This window comes from Littorina saxatilis, linkage group LG10 (genome assembly GCF_037325665.1).
Source record: "Littorina saxatilis isolate snail1 linkage group LG10, US_GU_Lsax_2.0, whole genome shotgun sequence".
Classification (NCBI taxonomy): Eukaryota; Metazoa; Mollusca; class Gastropoda; order Littorinimorpha; family Littorinidae; genus Littorina; species Littorina saxatilis.
In genome coordinates, this window is record NC_090254.1 from 35,605,853 (window position 1) to 35,625,852 (window position 20,000).

Sequence of the window (20,000 nt, forward strand, 5' to 3'; positions counted from 1 at the left end):
AAAACAATGCTGCTCTTAACCCTCAAAACAAGGCCCAGAATGCACCAGATTGCACAGATTTTAACCGTTTTTCAAAAATTTTCCGGGGGAGCATGCCCCCGGACCCCCCTAGTTCGCGCGCCTGCTTTGCAGGCGCGCGCTTGTGGCTTCGCCACTTCGCTGATTTGCCCCCCCAAAAAAGGAGGAACCCCCCCTTACAACTCATTTGGTCCGGCCCTGGAGAGAGAGAGAGAGAGAGAGAGAGAGAGAGAGGGAAGAGAGAGAGAGAGAAGAGAGAGAGTGAGGGAGAGAGTGTAGAGACGGAGATAAGAGAGAGAGACAGAGACAGACAGAGACAGACAGAGACAGAGACAGAGAAACAGGAATAGTTCAAGTATTCCAAACAAAAAAGCGCATACATGAAGGTATAGTCTATACACGCAGACGATAATTCTCGGTACCGAAACCGTGCGTTCACTTTTGGTTCTTGCTACTGATTCGTCCCTGTCCGGTGCAACAACGGCCGGAAAGTGGAAAAAAAATGTACTTCACAAGTAAATACCCACATTCATAACTTTCATCCAACGCAATGCCCTGCAGTCACTGCAGCTTCATCAGGTCAGCTGCGCACGGTCAGTGTATATATTGACGCAAATCGGACGCAACGTCAAGATTCGTTTATATTCGTGTGACCTATCACGTACTGTTTGGACGTCGACAATTCAGTTATACCGCACTAATGATTACACTGACTCTCAGACACTGTATGCCCTCCTACGAAAGAAATGTGACACTGATCTCTCCGGCCTTGCGAAAAGTGACATGATTATCATAGCGTGCATGTTTTACATTCTTCGAAATGTGTTGGCAAATCTGCGTGCGTCGGTGCACGCGCGGACAGGTGCCACATGACTTTTTTTTGGTTTAGCTGCACGTGCACTTAATTAAAAACCCGCACAGGCAAAAAATTGATGAGAGATTTTTCATTACGCAAAGATGGTCTTACCTGGTTGAACCCTGTCGTTTTGACTCGAAAGCCCAAAAGCTTTGAACTATGAGTCCTGACCTGGCAGCCTGCACCGCTTTTCGTTTGTGTGTGTGTGTGTGTGTGTGCGTGTGTGCGTGTGTATGTGTGTGTGTGTGTGGGGGGGTGAACGTGTGTGTGTGTGTGTGTGTATGTGTGTGTGTGCGTGTGTGTATGCGTGTGTGTGTGTATGTGTGTGTGTGAGTGTGTATTTGTTGCTGTGTTGCTGGCTGGCTTATAGCGGCTGGCTGGCTGCCTGGCTACCGTCTGTGTATGTATGTCTGTGTGTGGTCTGTTAAATATAGGCGTTTATCTTTTTGTTGTCGAAACGGGCACACATTAATTTAATCCGTTGAGTACATGTTTCTGGGTAGCGCTGTGACTGTGTTGGTGCATGTTTTTGGTGACGGAGGCCGAGGGATGATACAACAAATATATATATACACACAATAAATCACTTAGGCCTAAAAAAAAAAAAATAGGTGTGGTTACGGTAACCCGACCTACCCTATTTTTAGGGGCCGATCCTATAACTTTTTATTACATTTGTCAAAAAAAAAAAAAAAAAAAAAAAAAAAAAACGAGTGCAAAAAACGCAATGAAAGCGAAAGCGCCCGTGTCGCACACTTATTTCCCTGTCAAGTAGGTTTAATTTGTACACATTAGAAAAAAAAGTTAAAAAAAAAAAGTGATTGCCTACCTACCTGGCTACCCTATTTTTTTTGGCTATGTTACCGTAACCACACCTATTTTTTTTTTTGGCCTTACGGCTAATTTCCGGTGTTTTCGTACTAAATAGCAGCTCGCTCAATTTGTAAAACTCGATGTATCACTGTCGACGAATGAGAGATTTTCTCGGTGTCAGACTTTGGTCAAGTCACCAGGTAATCCGTGCAGCGGAAGCAGGCGGGCAACTTCTCCAATTAGAAAAAATAAATTATAAAAAGCGATTCAGAGGAGAGTAACATTTGCAATCACAACTTTTGTACGTCGATGTAGATAAGCCGGGACCGATGCAGTTTGTTATGACATTGCGTCGAGAGTGATGCATGACGTTCCAGATGGGCGCTGGAGAAAGCTGTTGAAGACAGCTAGAAAGCAGAAGAAAATTGACGTCCCGTTTTGATTGCATGAAGAGTGACGTAAACTATCAGGAATCAATCACAAACAGCCATGCTCTTCGAGTAATTAAATGTCTGCATATATATATATATATATGTATATATGTTTATATATATCTCTCTGCTACCCCCGGCCCCCCCCCCCACCTCCAAATTATGAGGAATCAATCACTGACAAGTTTGCTCTTCAAGTAAATAAATATCCGTAACCCCCCCCCCCCCCCCCCCACACACCCCCACCCCCACCCCCTTCTTTCCTTCCCTTGGGACTTTAGCCAGAACCCCATGCCCTGACTCGTCTTCTCGGATTTTTTTGGAATGTTGTCTTCACAAAATGTAAGTAGTAAGGATAAACACACACACACACACACACATACACACACACACACACACACACACACACGCACGATCACACATACACACACACGCCGCCCCCGCCCCCCATCCCCATTTTGAAATTATTCTAATTATTATAATACGAGAATTTATATCGCGCACATATTTCACCACAAGGCGACTCAATGCGCACAGTACGAAATATGAGAGAGCCCTGAAATGCAGCCGCTCAGCGCAGAAGGGACAGCACTATATATTTCTGGGGAAGCATGCTGGGTATTTTCGTGTTTCTATAACCCACCGAACTCTGACATGGATTACAGGATCTTTTCTGTGCGCACTTTGTCTTGTGCTTGCGTGTACACACGAAGGGGGTCAAGTCACTAGCAGGTCTGCACATAAGTTGATCTGGGAGATCGGAACAATCTCCACTTTTAACCCACCAGGCGGCAGCGACCGGGATTCGAACACACGACCTTCCGATTAGGAGGCCGACGTCTTCGTATGTGTTCTTTGTTTGCACTTCTGTCCTGTGTTTGGTGCCCTCACATAGCATATTAACTCTATACCTGTCCTGTGTTTGGTGCCCTCACATAGCATATTAACTCTATACCTGTCCTGTGTTTGGTGCCCTCACATAGCATATTATCTCCATACCTGTCCTGTGTTTGGTGCCCTCACATAGCATATTAACTCTATACCTGTCCTGTGTTTGGTGCCCTCACATAGCATATTAACTCTATTTCTGTCCTGTGTTTGGTGCCCTCACATAGCATATTAACTCTATACCTGTCCTGTGTTTGGTGCCCTCACATAGCATATTAACTCTATACCTGTCCTGTGTTTGGTGCCCTCACATAGCATATTAACTCTATACCTGTCCTGTGTTTGGTGCCCTCACATAGCATATTAACTCTATACCTGTCCCAAGACAGGCCAATCGGTCCTAAGAGGACATACAAATTAACTACTATAGCTGTCAGGACTACAAGTTCACGTCCATGGCAGTAACGCCTGTTTCACAGAGGTAAAGAGTATCAGACAAATTTCATATTTTCTATCAAATCAGCGGAGAAAGCGAAGAAAAACACAGAAGGCTGCTTTGCCGCTAAAAGGGGGGGTTTTCTATTTCAAAGCCGACGTTTTCGCGACGTTAAGTAAATGAGCTGTACGGCAGTATTTCGCCCAGGATAAGAGAAGCCCGCTACTTTAGAAGAGAACAAGAAAGAGAGATCTTCATGTGTCTGAAGACATCTGCATGGGGGATGGGGGGAGGGGGGGGGGTGAGAAGAGGGGCCGGGGGTGGGGGGGGGGGGGTGGGGAGTAAATGCATTGCGATGTAAAACAAAATGAAAATTTGTGTGTGAAAATGAAGAGCATTTATAGGAAGGATACAAAAGAAGTGAAAACAATATCAGAAAGATCACTTTCAAATTATAACGCAAGCAGTCAAAATAAAGAACAAGTGGATAAGGTGAACAATAGAAAATAATAAAACGTGAATACAAACACAAAACTAAAAGGAATACTTTAATTATTGTTAAAAAATAAATTTACGGGAGGGGGGGGGGGGGTCGGAGTGGAGACAGAAGCCTGACATCGGCGGACAATTTATAAAAAATAAAGCTTTACAGAAACACAAAGTATAACAAGAAGTTTCGTACACAAAAATAAATATAATAAAAAAAATTAAGTAGATGTGTACTGCCGGGCAGTACATACCCCAAGCGAAGTCGTCCATCTGTGTGTACATGATTCTCTCTCTCTCTCTCTCTCTCTCTCTCTCTGTCTTAAAATGTGTCATCGATGACGTGTTTTCATACTTGCTAATGCGGCAGGCTAATCATGACGTCAAATTGAAACTTCTTGAAGTCTCTCAGAAAGGGACATGAAAACCATGTGGGGGTTACTGGTTTGGGCTGAAAAAAACCCCAACTCCACCTAAAATTCAAGCGCCTATGGGGCTGAATTATGCAGCATAAATTGTGAAACATCAGGATATCTCACACTTTCAATTCTGCCATCATGTCAAATCTGACAACAAACCTACCCACAAAATGTCATAAATATTGGTGTAGAATTGAGACTTAACGGTTTTTAACTGCCAAAAATAAGTTTTTTTGACTGGAATAGTTTGTCTTGAAATTCAGTTTGGGACAACGGAGCCACCCACTAAATTTCAAAAAGATAGGTGAAAATTTAAATGTAACGGTTTTCAACTGCCAAAATTATGTTTTTCTTCTGGAAAAGTATGGAGTGAAAATCAGTTGGGGACAACGAACCTACCCACAAAATTTCATAAATATCGATGAAGAATTGAGATTTAACGGTTTTTAACTGCCAAAAATAAGGTTTTTTGTCTGGAAAAGTATGTCTTAAAATTCAGTTTGGGACAACGGACCCACCCACTAAATTTCATAAAGATAGGTGAAGAATTGAAATTTACCGTTTTTTAACTGCCAAAATTATGTCTTTCTTCTGGAAAAGTATAGAGTGAAAATCAGTTGGGGACAACGAACCTACCCACAAAATTTCATAAATATCGGTGAAGAATTGAATTTTAACGGTTTTTAACTGCCCAAATTATGTTTTTCTTCTGGAAAAGTATGGAGTGAAAATAAGTTGGGGACAACAAACCTACTTTTAAAATTTCATAAGAATCAGTGAAGAAATAGGATTTAACGATTTTTTAACGGCCTTTAAATCATTGGTGATGTCATCATAACCCAGTCGTTGTAGTTGTCGTCGTAGTTGTTGGTGTTGTTGTTGTCATGTTCGTTGTCGTGATTGTTGTTGTTCTCGTGTTGTTGTTGTTGTTGTTGTTGTTGTTGTTGTTGTTGTTGTTGTTGTCGTCGTCGTCGTCGATGTCATTTGTTGTTGTTGTTGTTATCGTCGTCGTCGTCGTCATCGTCGTCGTTGTCAGAGGTTATTTCTAAAGATTTCATTGATAGTCTTTGTTCTCGTCACCAAGACTTGCTAAGAACAAGCTTGGAACAGCAAGAGTTCCAAGAACAAGATTAGAACAACTCATTACATCATTACCAGTACGTCATTTGTATTTAGAACACACTTTAGAAAAAAACTCTTCAGCTACAAACCAGTCACCCTCACATGGCGGAGGTGTTTGTCTAAACCACTTACTGAAATGTTTTGAGGTTTAATGACCATACACATGTTGAACCGGTGAGTGTCTTCCGCTGCTTAATTCGCAAATAACTATTTTATTAAAGTCCGCTTGAAACGCTCAAAGATGAAATTCCATGTTAAAAAGTGACAAAAGTTTCACATTTTCCCGTTGTAACAGCTTCCGATGATATTATATGAAAATTCTGATCCTCTGAGAGGATTCCCCGAAACAAAATCAGTTTGTACGCCTAATTTTAATAGAATTGTCCAAACAGTGTCGCTAATATTGTGCTAAAAGATGAATTCTAGAACAATGTCCAGACAGACACCACTTGGCCAAAAAATTTTCAGTGCTGGGAGATGAAAAAAAAAACTACCTCGCTACGCGCGGGCTTCGCCCGCGCTCCGCTTGGATAAAAAATAGAAAAAAGGCGAAGGGGCAACTACACACTGTATGTTATTATCGTATCAATGAAGAAGAAGAAACGTAAGAAAAATAGCAAAGGAATAATATCAACAAAACAAATGATAATGGATAAATTAATGAATAAATACATAAATTAAGTAGATGTGTACTGCCGGGCAGTACATACCCCAAGCGAAGTCGTCCATCTGTGTGTACATGATTCTCTCTCTCTCTCTCTCTCTCTCTCTCTCTCTCTCTCTCTCTCTCTCTCTCTCTCTCTCTCTCTCTCTCTCTCTCTCTCTCTCTTAAAATGTGTCATCGATGACGTGTTTTCATACTTGCTAATGCGGCAGGCTAATCATGACGTCAAATTGAAACTTCTTGAAGTCTCTCAGAAAGGGACATGAAAACCATGTGGGGGTTACTGGTTTGGGCTGAAAAAAACCCCAACTCCACCTAAAATTCAAGCGCCTATGGGGCTGAATTATGCAGCATAAATTGTGAAACATCAGGATATCTCACACTTTCAATTCTGCCATCATGTCAAATCTGACAACAAACCTACCCACAAAATGTCATAAATATCGCTGTAGAATTGAGACTTAACGGTTTTTAACTGCCAAAAATAAGTTTTTTTGACTGGAATAGTTTGTCTTGAAATTCAGTTTGGGACAACGGACCCACCCACTAAATTTCATAAAGATAGGTGAAAATTTAAATGTAACGGTTTTTAACTGCCAAAATTATGTTTTTCTTCTGGAAAAGTATGGAGTGAAAATCAGTTGGGGACAACGAACCTACCCACAAAATTTCATAAAAATATCGATGAAGAATTGAGATTTAACGGTTTTTAACTGCCAAAAATAAGGTTTTTTGTCTGGAAAAGTATGTCTTAAAATTCAGTTTGGGACAACGGACCCACCCACTAAATTTCATAAAGATAGGTGAAGAATTGAAATTTAACGTTTTTTAACTGCCAAAATTATGTCTTTCTTCTGGAAAAGTATAGAGTGAAAATCAGTTGGGGACAACGAACCTACCCACAAAATTTCATAAATATCGGTGAAGAATTGAAATTTAACGGTTTTTAACTGCCAAAATTATGTTTTTCTTCTGGAAAAGTATGGAGTGAAAATAAGTTGGGGACAACAAACCAACCTTTAAAATTTCATAAGAATCAGTGAAGAAATAGGATTTAACGATTTTTTAACGGCCTTTAAATCATTGGTGATGTCATCATAACCCAGTCGTTGTAGTTGTCGTCGTAGTTGTTGGTGTTGTTGTTGTCATGTTCGTTGTCGTGATTGTTGTTGTTCTCGTGTTGTTGTTTTTGTTGTTGTTGTTGTTGTTGTTGTTGTTGTTGTTGTCGTCGTCGTCGTCGATGTCATTTGTTGTTGTTGTTGTTATCGTCGTCGTCGTCGTCATCGTCGTCGTTGTCAGAGGTTATTTCTAAAGATTTCATTGATAGTCTTTGTTCTCGTTACCAAGACTTGCTAAGAACAAGCTTGGAACAGCAAGAGTTCCAAGAACAAGATTAGAACAACTCATTACATCATTACCAGTACGTCATTTGTATTTAGAACACACTTTAGAAAAAAACTCTTCAGCTACAAACCAGTCACCCTCCCATGGCGGAGGTGTTTGTCTAAACCACTTTCTGAAATGTTTTGAGGTTTAATGACCATACACATGTTGAACCGGTGAGTGTCTTCCGCTGCATAATTCGCAAATAACTATTTTATTAAAGTCCGCTTGAAACGCTCAAAGATGAAATTCCATGTTAAAAAGTGACAAAAGTTTCACATTTTCCCGTTGTAACAGCTTCCGATGATATTATATGAAAATTCTGATCCTCTGAGAGGATTCCCCGAAACAAAATCAGTTTGTACGCCTAATTTTAATAGAATTGTCCAAACAGTGTCGCTAATATTGTGCTAAAAGATGAATTCTAGAACAATGTCCAGACAGACACCACTTGGCAAAAAAATGTTCAGTGCTGGGAGATGAAAAAAAAAACTACCTCGCTACGCGCGGGCTCCGCCCGCGCTCCGCTTGGATAATAACCCCCCCTCCCCCCTCAAATAAAAAACAACAAGAACACACACACACACACACACACACACACACACACACACACACACACACACACACACACACACACACACACACACACACACACAAACAAACACAACAACAACAGACAAACAAACTTACAAACTGGCAAACACAGAAACAAACAAACACACAACAGACTGAAAAATAGCTTCATGTAAAGCTCATAATATTTATTACCCATACCATTGTGCGTGATCACAATTAAACAAAATGGTATGCTTTAATTTTCTTTCGCATTTTGAAAAAAAGATGAGGTGCGACAAAAAAGTAAAACCTTCAGCCAATGTTCTGTATTTGAACTGTAGGCTACATTTTAGATTTCCAAACACTTCCAAAACGTTCTAGCACATCGTTTTCAAGGAAAAACATACAAAGAAACAAGTCGCGTAAGGCGAAAATACAATATTTAGTCAAGTAGCTGTCGAACTCACAGAATGAAACTGAACGCAACGCAACGCAGCAAGACCGTATACTCGTAGCATCGTCACTCCACCGCCCGTGGCAAAGGCAGTGCCCGTGGAATTCGTTTTAACTTTCTGAGCGTGTTTTTAATCCAAACATATCATATCTATATATTTTTGGAATCAGGAACCGACAAGGAATAAGATGAAAGTGTTTTTAAATTGATTTGGAAAAGAAATTTTTGATAATAATTTTTATATATTTAATTTTCAGAGCTTGTTTTTAATCCGAATATAACATATTTATATGTTTTTGGAATCAGCAAATGATGAAGAATAAGATAAACGTAAATTTGGATCGTTTTATAAATTTTTATTTTTTTTTACAATTTTCAGATTTTTAATGACCAAAGTCATTAATTAATTTTTAAGCCACCAAGCTGAAATGCAATACCGAACCCCGGGCTTCGTCGAAGATTACTTGACCAAAATTTCAACCAATTTGGTTGAAAAATGAGGGCGTGACAGTGCCGCCTCAACTTTCACGAAAAGCCGGATATGACGTCATCAAAGACATTTATCAAAAAAATGAAAAAAACGTATGGGGATTTCATACCCAGGAACTCTCATGTCAAATTTCATAAAGATCGGTCCAGTAGTTTAGTCTGAATCGCTCTACACACACACACAGACACACACACACACACACGCACACACACACACACACACGCACATACACCACGACCCTCGTTTCGATTCCCCCTCGATGTTAAAATATTTAGTCAAAACTTGACTAAATATAAAAAAGAAGCGAAAACAAACAAACAAACAAACGGTCGAATAAATATATACCCGATGAAATCTTCAGAGGATGAGAAAAAATACATAAACTACGAGCCAAGCGCATGAGCTGTTACATGACATTTCTGTACAGAAACAAAGAAGAAACAAGTCGCGTAAGGCGAAAATACAATATTTAGTCAAGTAGCTGCCATTTTTCAGCAAGACCGTATACTCGTAGCATCGTCAGTCCACCGCTCATGGCAAAGGCAGTGAAATTGACAAGAAGAGCGGGGTAGTAGTTGCGCTAAGAAGGGTAGCACGCTTTTCTGTACCTCTCTTTGTTTTAACTTTCTGAGCGTGTTTTTAATCCAAACATATCATATCTATATGTTTTTGGAATCAGGAACCAACAAGGAATAAGATGAAAGTGTTTTTAAATTGATTTGGACAATTTAATTTTGATAATAATTTTTATATATTTAATTTTCAGAGCTTGTTTTTAATCCGAATATAACATATTTATATGTTTTTGGAATCAGCAAATGATGGAGAATAAGATAAACGTAAATTTGGATCGTTTTATACATTTTTATTTTTTTTTACAATTTTCAGATTTTTAATGACCAAAGTCATTAATTAATTTTTAAGCCACCAAGCTGAAATGCAATACCGAACCCCGGGCTTCGTCGAAGATTACTTGACCAAAATTTCAACCAATTTGGTTGAATAATGAGGGCGTGACAGTGCCGCCTCAACTTTCACGAAAAGCCGGATATGACGTCATCAAAGACATTTATCAAAAAAATGAAAAAAACGTTCGGGGATATCAATCCCAGGAACTCTCATGTAAAATTTCATAAAGATCGGTCCAGTAGTTTGGTCTGAATCGCTCTACACACACACACAGACAGACAGACAGACAGACAGACAGACACACACACACACACACACACACACATACACCACGACCCTCGTCTCGATTCCCCCCTCTACGAAAATATTTAGTCAAAACTTGACTAAATATAAAAAAGAAACAAACAAAGGAACAAACAAAGAAAGAAAGAAACAAACAAACAAACGAACAAACAGATACATGTCCTTTAAAAACGCAACACCCTCAACTATGACGTAAAACCAGAACTTAATGACGTCACCTGTCACTCCAGTAGCTGTAGACGGGGCTGAAGTTGTCGCTGACGCTCTGCTGACGACACGGGAAGCCGAAAGCTGCCGCTGACGTCCCGGCCCCCACCGACGCATACTCGTTGACGTTGAACTGACTGTGGGGGGTGTGGGAGTAGGGGGAGGGGGTGGGGGAGATCTGCATCCCTCCCGGCATCCCCCCGCTCTGCATGGAAGGGTAGGGGTTGAGGCCGTTGATAGAAGCGGGTACCCGCTGACAGGTACTTCCACCCCCGTACGTCATACCCATGTTGGATGACGTCATTCCGGCTGCGTGATGCGGGTGGTGGGCGGTGAGGGCCCACCCGGGGTACTGGGAGTACTGCTGGTGATGGTGGTGGTAGCTCTGCCCCAGGTAGGCTTTGGCCGCGAACGACATGGGTCCGAAGCCGCAGTTGGAGTCCGCGAAGAGGGGCTTGGGGAGGGAGATGGGGGGACGGTAGGGCCTCTTCATCCTCCGTCTCCTCCGGTAGTTGCCCTTCTCGAACATGTCGTCGAAGGCGGGGTCCAGGGTCCAGAAGTTGCCCTTTCTTTCGCCTCCCCCCTCGCGCGGGACCTTGACGAAGCACTCGTTGAGCGAAAGGTTGTGTCGGATGGAGTTCTGCCATCCCTTCTTGTTCTTCTCGTAGTACGGGAACTTGCCCACGATGAACTGGTAGATGCCGCTGAGGGTCAGCCGCTTCTCTCCGGACTCCTTGATTGCCATGGCGATGAGGGCGACGTAGCTGTATGGAGGCTTGACGTTTGGGTCTTTGAAACTGTCGGTCTCTTTTGTGTTGTCGTTAGTGTTGTTGCTGCTGCTATTTTTGGTGGTGGCAGCGTCGTCGCTGTTGTTGGTGTTGTTGTTGCCGTCGTTGTTGTTGTTGTTCTCCTTCTTGACGTCGTTTCGGGAAGGAGACTTGCTTGCAGAGTCGGTGTCTCGTGGTTCGGATTTGTAGCTGCCGGGCGAGTGATCCCGATCCCTGTTCGTCGTGTTCGACTTGCAGAGCGAGGATGACGTCTTGTTCTGCTCGCACAGCTCCGAAGATGACGTCAGCTTGTGACCGAAGTTCAAACTCGGGTTCTTCGCACAGTATTCAGATAGGGTAGCCGCTGTCTTGGCTCCGTAGTCCGACGAAGGAAGACCTGTTTTGTGTACATAGTCGGAACCAGACAATACACTTTTAGAACCGTAGCCGGCGTGTGAGTTCTTATGCACGTAATCAGAAGCAGAGAGTAAACTCTTATGCCCGTAATCAGAGGCAGAGTGTAAACTCTTATGCCCGTAATCAGTCGCAGAGAGTAAACTCTTATGTCCGTAATCTGGTCCGGGGAGCGAGCTTTTATGTCCAAATTCTGACCCTGTCAGACTACTCTTCTGTCCATAATCTGACCCTGCTAGGGAGCTTTTATGGCGAAACTCGCTCATACTCGCGGACGATTTCTGGTTCAGATCCGAAGTGGTGAAAGCGGATCCAGCCATTGTGGATCTTCTGCCGTACTCCATGGTTAGATCCATCGAGTCCTTCATCCCTAGATCAGTGTTGCCAACCACTGCGCCACGGTGTCCTAGCTCTGTGGCGGAGTCCGCAAATCGATACGTGTAGTCCGACCCGGATACGGAAGACCTCAAACCGAGATCGGTTCCCATGGCGACGGGATGTTCCAACTTGATGCTCTGCGCGTGCAGGAACTCCGAGGCGCCCCCTAGTGGTAGTCTGCTACAGTAGTCCATCGTAAGTTGGTGGACCACCTTAATTACAGTTATGGCTAAATCCGGATATTCCTCACAGAGTTTTGAGGCCTTTTGCACTCTCTACTGATGTAACCTGTTACTCATCAGGATACAAACATTCATACTTTTTGGTGTCCAGCCTCATTACTGTGTCTTCTTGTTTAAAATGTTCATTTTGAATAAAAACCACGAAATGGTTGCAGTTTCATGTATTACAAAAATCAAGAGTCTGTTGAGCTAAGGCGCATACAACAACACGGATCAGTTTGCTCTGCGAATCATTATTCAATTAAAGAAAACGCGTAACAAATGTTAATTTTTTTTCTCGGATCTTGATAACTCTTCAATGGATATCCTGGTTCTTCCTATGTTCTCGTCTTGGCGATTATCCAGTATGTTTTGATGACAAGTCCAGTGTTTTTTTCCAAACCAGAGTGGCTGAAAAGAGAAGAAAGAAAAATGCATTAACATAAATATTAATCACAACGTTTTGAAAAAATAAAATCGAATTACGAAGTCAAAAGACTGACATTTCTTTCATTGTCCTGCAGCATAGTTATAAAGGGGTATTGATCATCTAAAGAAATACCATCACCCATGCATGCAAATCTACGTGAAGTGCGCATTCTTTATTCACTTCACAGATGTTTGCGTTGTAAGCTACTTCTTTCATTAAAAGAGAACAAGTATGAAGAACGGACTCCATAATGCAATAGTATTTAGCACGACAACACCAAATTTCAAACCATTGCTTTTGACGGTTTCAAACTGTATACACAGAATGTATTATTTACGAGTATTCAACTGCGTATTTGAATCAACATGTCAGTGACAAAGCTAAATGCCTCATTTAGTATCTATTGATGGCCGCAGGAGCCATCTATTGGAATGCATTCGGAGAGGTGACATGTCTCGTTTTGTTACCGTTCTCACGAGACCAGTTACAGGTGTTTTTTTCTTCTCTCTCTCTCTCTCTGTATGTATGTCTTTGTCTGTGTCTTCCTCTTGTGCATGTTTTTATGCCTACGGATTTTCAAATACACATGTAACCCAAATTCAACATGTGCCCGTACAATGCCGCTTCTTTTATGAAAACATTGCTTCGGCCATGTTGATTTTAATCAAACAATTTTCTTGTCTGTTACGGCTTACTGGCAGTGGTATGCATCACATGCAGCTCAGGGCCGGACCAAGTTCGTTTGAGGGGGGGGGGGGGGGGGGTTCCAATTGAAGGCAGAGGTCCAAAGTCCACATTTTGTTTTCTCTGAGAGGTACATTGGATGGCCAGGGGGGGGGTGGGAAGGGGGTTCCGGAACCCCAGGAATCCCCCCCCCCCCCAGATCCGGCCCTGCAGCTATCGGGAGGACGTCAGCCAAGCGTCAGCCAAAGTTAACTGCAGACTGAATGTTTCTCCGCCAATTTCAAGCGGTACAATTATCTTGAGGGAGAAAAACATGTCAAGATCTTGCAAATGAAGCAGATTTGTAATGTAGTTCGATCGCTTTTACCCCAAATTCGATTTCTTCGAAAAATGCACCGAGCGGTTACTAATAAGAAAATGAAATTAGCTTCAACGCAAAATATCTAAAGTCAAAATACCATTTCTCATCACAAATTAGTATCAGAGGGAGGATTACATGGTCCAAAGTTCGATCAGAAGCACTTTGGAGGGGAGGGGAATAGTCAGTATTAAGTTTGTGTGAGGTAAACAAAGCCGGCTGACGTCCTCCCTGTAGCTGCAAGTGTATGCATCCAATACTTGAGAATTAAACCAAGTTACAACAACCGTCAGTTACAACAACCATCTGTCTGCAAAGTTCACCAAATTAAAAACATTCATATCATAAATCTCATTTACCCACTAATTAAAGCGTGTCTTTTGTTTTGCTAATAATGAATAATCAAAAACTGAACTGCATCATGGCCATCCACTTCGCCCCCCCCTCCCCCCACCCCCACACACGAAAAAAGAAAACAAAACAAAAATCGTAGAGGATAAAACCAACTATAACACCCGACAATTTAATCGTCAAATCATCCCTTCCGGCATAACGCCTTCTGCAATCGGCAAATATCAACTATCATCGTATACACTCTTTTGTTTTTTGTTCCAAGCTCTCGCGCCGGAAGCCACCGCGCAAGAAAGACAACTCTTGGCTGTACATGCGGAGCGTCTATTGTATAAACATTTCTAATTCTCCCCAAGCCCGCAGGGGCAATGGAAAGCGAGTCCCGCAGCACAACACAAAATTTGAACGTCAAACAAATACAGGTTGTTTGGCAAACGTTTGATTTGTCGCTGGTTGCACTGAGAAAAGCGAACTTTGTATACCGCCTCGTGGTTGGAAGCCTGTTTTCTAAACATTCATTTTGACAACGAGACGGGTTTGTATGCGTTCGGGAATGTGAAAATTGGGAAATGTTTTTCAAAACACTAATTTGTAGATGGTGCGAAAACGAATAAAGAGCTTTAAGGAGACTGGGTCTGGCGGTGGGTTTTTGTCAAGGGTATGATCTCACTGTGAAGAACTATACTTTCTTGAGGCTGTTTTCTCAAGTTGTCTTTCCTTCCTTCGATTAATACAGTGGAACCCCCCTTTTAAGACCCCCCAATTTAAGACTCCCTCCCTTTTAAGACCCTGTTTTCTCAGATTTTCTGTTCATAGCATCTCTAAATGTACCCCCATTTTAAGACTCCCTCCATTTTAAGACTCCCTCCATTTTAAGACTCCCTCCATTTTAAGACTCCCTCCATTTTAAGACTCCCTCCATTTTAAGACCTGATTTTCTCAGGTTTTTGGAGGTCTTAAAAGGGGGGTTCCACTGTACTGCGATTACCGAGGGAGGAAAACAAACGCATTTTACTCTAAAGAAATAGCAGGTGCTGTTTTCTTTTGTACGCATCGAATATGTGAATAGTGATTCCTTCGATTAATACTGCGATTACATTTTAAAGGGAAGACAAAAAACCGTTGCACTAAAACGAGATATCAGGTGCTGTTTTCTGTGCGCATCGAATATATGTGAATCGCGATTAAAAATATGAAACAAACTTTTATCGGGGAAAAAGCTTTCAGTATTGACTAGGGATCAACGACACTGGTGAATGAGTTAATTATCACAATCACAAACATATCCATTTTACCGTCAATATTTGAATAATGTTCTACAGTTCAATACAAGCTTGCATCACTGCCAACGTTCAAAATTCAGAATAAAACAAACAAGAATGGTATGTTATTCGAACATTTAATTTATAATAATAATCATAATAATAATAAGGGTATTTATAGGGCGCAAATCCTAAAATAGTTCTAAGCGCCTTACAATCTTAAATATAATCATCTTAATAACAGCAACAATACACAACATAAGAGCCTTAAATCAATCTTAAATATAATAATCTTAATAACAGCAACAATACACATTAAAAACAAATCAACCTTAAATAAACGAAAACACAATCACATACACAATACACAATGTATGACAAAACAAAAGGTTAAATTCACTGTGCTGCGGCCCAGATTCCCTTTGTGTCTTCTGAGCGAGTTTCATGCATGTCTTGGACAGTTTTTCAGATAAGTTTCTTATCTATATCATAGATGTTTGTCTGTCTGCCCACTTCTTCTTCTTCTTCTTCTGCGTTCGTGGGCTGAAACTCCCATGTACACTCGTGTTTTTGCACGAATGGAATTGTACGGGTATGAACGTTTTTACCCCCCCCCCCCCCCCCCATTAAGGCAGCCATACGCCGCTTTCGGAGGAAGCATGCTGGGTATTTTCGTGTTTCTATAACCCACCGAACTCTGACATGGATTGCAGGATCTTTTCCGTGCGCACTTGGTCTTGTGCTTGCGTGTACACACGAAGGGGGTTAAGTCACTAGCAGGTCTGCACATAAGTTGACCTGGGAGATTGGAAAAATCTTCACACTTAACTCACCAGGCGGCAGCGACCGGGATTCGAACTCACAACCTCCCGATTAGGAGGCCGACGTCTTTCCACCACGCCACTGCGCCCGTCTCTGAGCGAGTTTCATGCATGTCTTGGACATTTTTTCAGATAAGTTTATTATCTGTATCATTGGTGTTTGTCTGTCTGCCCGCTGGGTCGCAGGACAGTGAATGTAACGTTTTGTTAAATTGTCATAAGTTGAACGTTCCGATCAGGGCGGGGATGTAGCTCAGTCGGTAGCGCGCTGGATTTGTATCCAGTTGGCCGCTGTCAGCGTGAGTTCGTCCTCACGTTCGGCGAGAGATTTATTTCTCAGAGTCAACTTTGTGTGCAGACTCTCCTCGGTGTCCGAACACCCCCGTGTGTACACGCAAGCACAAGACCAAGTGCGCACGAACAAGATCCTGTAATCCATGTCAGAGTTCGGTGGGTTATAGAAACACGAAAATACCCAGCATGCTTCCTCCGAAAACGGCGTATGGCTGCCTAAATGGCGGGGTAAAAACGGTCATACACGTAAAATTCCACTCGTGCAAAAAACACGAGTGTACGTGGGAGTTTCAGCCCACGAACGCAGAAGAAGAAGAAGAAGAAGAAGAACGTTCCGATCACATACCATTTACATTTAATTTTATGACATCATTAACAAATCGAAAGAAATTTTTTCAGACCGCATTGGTTTCTTCTGTACAATGCAGTTGTGTCTTCAGTTAAAATGTTAAAACGTGAATATTCTTTGGTCGAAAAAAAGATTGACTTGTAGGGACAATTAAGTCAATCATTTTTTTCGACCAAAGAATAGTAACCTTTTATTACATTTTAACTGAAGACACACTCAAGATTTTCATATTATTCTGTCGGCAAAAATAAGCGATGCAACAAACGAAAAGCCCATATATAATACCACATAGCCACCGATTTAAAGGAGATAACCAAACAAGCACACGACCGACCGACACATTATGACGAACTGAAAATAATCTCGCTTGACCTAGGGACAGAGGGACTGACCTGGAATATTTTTTATGGATTCTGCGTAAAAATAATTGACTGCTTAATGTTATTATGTTTCAGAAAGTGAATACGCATGCAGACACCATCTTGCCCCGCGTGTAACAACAATAACATCATATGGTGAGAAGGTAAAGTTTGTGTAGCATGCGAAACTGCAGGTTCTCCAGACGATACTGTAGCCGCGTAGATGGCGAAACCATGGAGCTGTTTGGTGTAATTGTTTGTTTGCATATACTGTTGATGTTAACGTTCAGTGCATCCAGCCCCCCCCCCCCCCTCCCGAGTTTCCCAGCCGTCTGCCCCAAACTTCGCAACACCCCCCCCCCCCCCATTTTTCATTTCTCCTCCCATTGCATGCACAGTCATGATTTCGCAAGTTTCTTTCTTTCTTTCTTTCTCTCTTGACAATGTCTTCCTCTGTTGCTTAAAATTTTTTGTTCTTTGTTTAAAATTTTTTATTTTTATTCAAAGTTGTTGTTTTTTGATTTGATTTTTGTTTTGTTTCTTTTTTAAATTATTTTTCTGTATTTCTTTCTCATCTTTCTCTTTTTTCTGTCCTTGTTACATTTGTTAATTTGTTTTAATTCTTTCTCCAACTCTGTAATGTCTTTGGTTTAAACAAAATGTTATTCAGAATTCTTCGCATGAAACAATTCAAAACATTCACCTAGGACACGCACTCAAGCAAATGCTTATAATTATCACGTGACCAAAACAATACTATAAATTACACACATTTTCATAAAGGTGGACATGACAAAAATAAACCAGAAGAACAAATTGAAGGAATGGGGATGGGGAACTAAATTTTTGTTTGTTTATTTGTTGCTTAACGTCCAGCCGACTACGCAGAGCCATATCAGGACGAGGAAGGGGGGGATGAAGGGGGCCACTTGTCAAGCGATTCCTGTTTACAAATGCACTAACCCATTACTTGTGTCCCAGCAGGCTTTAGTAAAACTAAATTAATACCTACTGGAAGATTACCAGTTTCCAGTATGTTAAAATAGGCTTAACCTATCTACTGCTGGACTTACATCAGAACACTAACAGATTAAACTATACATGAATCGCGAGACAAGCGGCAAGAGAAGAGATTTTTGGAAAAAATACAGGTGAATGAGCAAGAAGGCAGAAAAAAGAAAAGAATTCATGAAGAAAAAGAGAGCATGACAGGAAAGAGGAACCAAAAATCTACCTAACAGCAAACTAGAAAGCTCCTGCGGTGGGGAACTAAATAAGAACAGAAGAATCTACAGAGGAGAAAAAAGAAGAGGGTGTCGGTCGGGCGGGAGGGGGAGGGTGGAGAAAGTACAAACAACCACAAGGAGAGACTTGGACGAAAGCGCGTAGGAAGAGAACATCAAGTCTAAGACATGCAACATGTAAGTTCAGGTAGCCTAAATGTAATTTTTTTAAAATTTTGTATGGAATGTTTTTCGCGAGGGACGTTTAATATCCTCATGATGTTTTCAATATGCCTGAAATATGCCGGTACTAATACAACTATAGCAGTGTTTTTGCAACGTAAACATGGAAAGCGTTTTATTTAACTTGATTTAATTTGGGTTTTTGGGTTGGGGACGGGTTGTTGGATAGCACCTTCCATTTTAACGCGAACAGTTGTGTCAACAACAAACACACTTCAAAACCTGCAGGCCAAACATTAACACAATATATATTAACAGACACTTCAAGTCTGCTTCCTGCATTGAAAATCCTCAACACGAACACAAACATTTCAAAGCCTGTTTTCAAAAACATAAATTTGTCAGTGAAACATATCCCAAAACACAGATTTTGGCGTAGGGGCAAAACGACACCACTACCAACAACACAGGTCATACGTTGGAGCTAAAGTATACTTTTCGTTCCTTTTCCTCTTGGCTTGATTATCTTGTATCGTCAGTGCAAAGAAAACAAGCCGTATTTCTACCGCTGACGGATTGGCGAAACGAAATCTCGTTCTCGTGTGCACGTGATTTATGTGGGTAAGAGGACTACGTACACCGAGACTGAACAGCATGTGGTCTCGGCGAACGTCAGTTTGGGCTTGAAGGGACTTATTTGTGTCAGGGATCAAATGGCATAAAGTGAGATTTGACTGCCGTTGTTGCTAATTGCTTCTCTTTGGCGGTTTTACGCTGCTTATGTTGGCTGTGGATTTTTCTCCCCGTGCATTCAGCACACAAGAACATGTATAGAAAACTTTCATTTTCTTTCAAAATGAGTGTTATACTTTGTCCTTTTTTGCATTCAGCATACAAGAAAATAGAAAACTTTCATTTTCTTTCAAAGCGAGTGTTATACTTTGTCCTTTTTTGCATTCAGCATACAAGAAAATAGAAAACTTTCATTTTCTTTCAAAGCGAGTGTTCTACTTTGTCCTTTTTTGCATTCAGCATACAAGAAAATAGAAAACTTTCATTTTCTTTCAAAGCGAGTGTTATACTTTGTCCCTTTTTGCATTCAGCATACAAGAAAATAGAAAACTTTCATTTTCTTTCAAAGCGAGTGTTATACTTTGTCCTTTTTTGCATTCAGCATACAAGAACTAAGCCTAATAGAAAACTTTTATTTTTTTTCGAAGCGAGTGTTATACTTTGTCCTTTTTTGCATTCAGCATACAAGGACTAACAGGAAACTTTCATTTTCTTTTGGAGCGAGTGTTATAATTTGTCCTTTTTTTTTTAAGGAAATATTGTTATTTTTTATGTTGGCAGACAGTTTATATTGTCGATCTTTTATTTTCCTTCAATGATGCAATGGCATATGATTTATCGTAACGGTATATAATCTTGCAAGAAAACGCCGTTGTAGAATGACGTAACACTTGATATGA

General features: G+C 41.2%; 1 protein-coding gene and 1 long non-coding RNA gene across 2 annotated transcripts in view; one reads left to right on the top strand and one right to left on the bottom strand.

Annotated features, from left to right (window-relative positions):
* Window positions 1–20,000, top strand: part of LOC138978690 (uncharacterized) — a 422,724-nt gene that overhangs the window by 72,760 nt on the left and 329,964 nt on the right. The window lies entirely within an intron of this gene.
* On the bottom strand, window positions 10,442–12,450 carry LOC138978678 (uncharacterized). The gene has a single exon (XM_070351466.1). The coding sequence runs from the start codon at window positions 12,185–12,187 to the stop codon at window positions 10,442–10,444; it is 1,746 nt and encodes a 581-aa protein (XP_070207567.1). The 5' UTR covers window positions 12,188–12,450.

Bases quoted from the DNA above. Each gene is read 5' to 3' on its own strand.
- LOC138978678 (XM_070351466.1), bottom strand. From the start codon at position 12,187: ATGGACTACTGTAGCAGACTACCACTAGGGGGCGCCTCGGAGTTCCTG.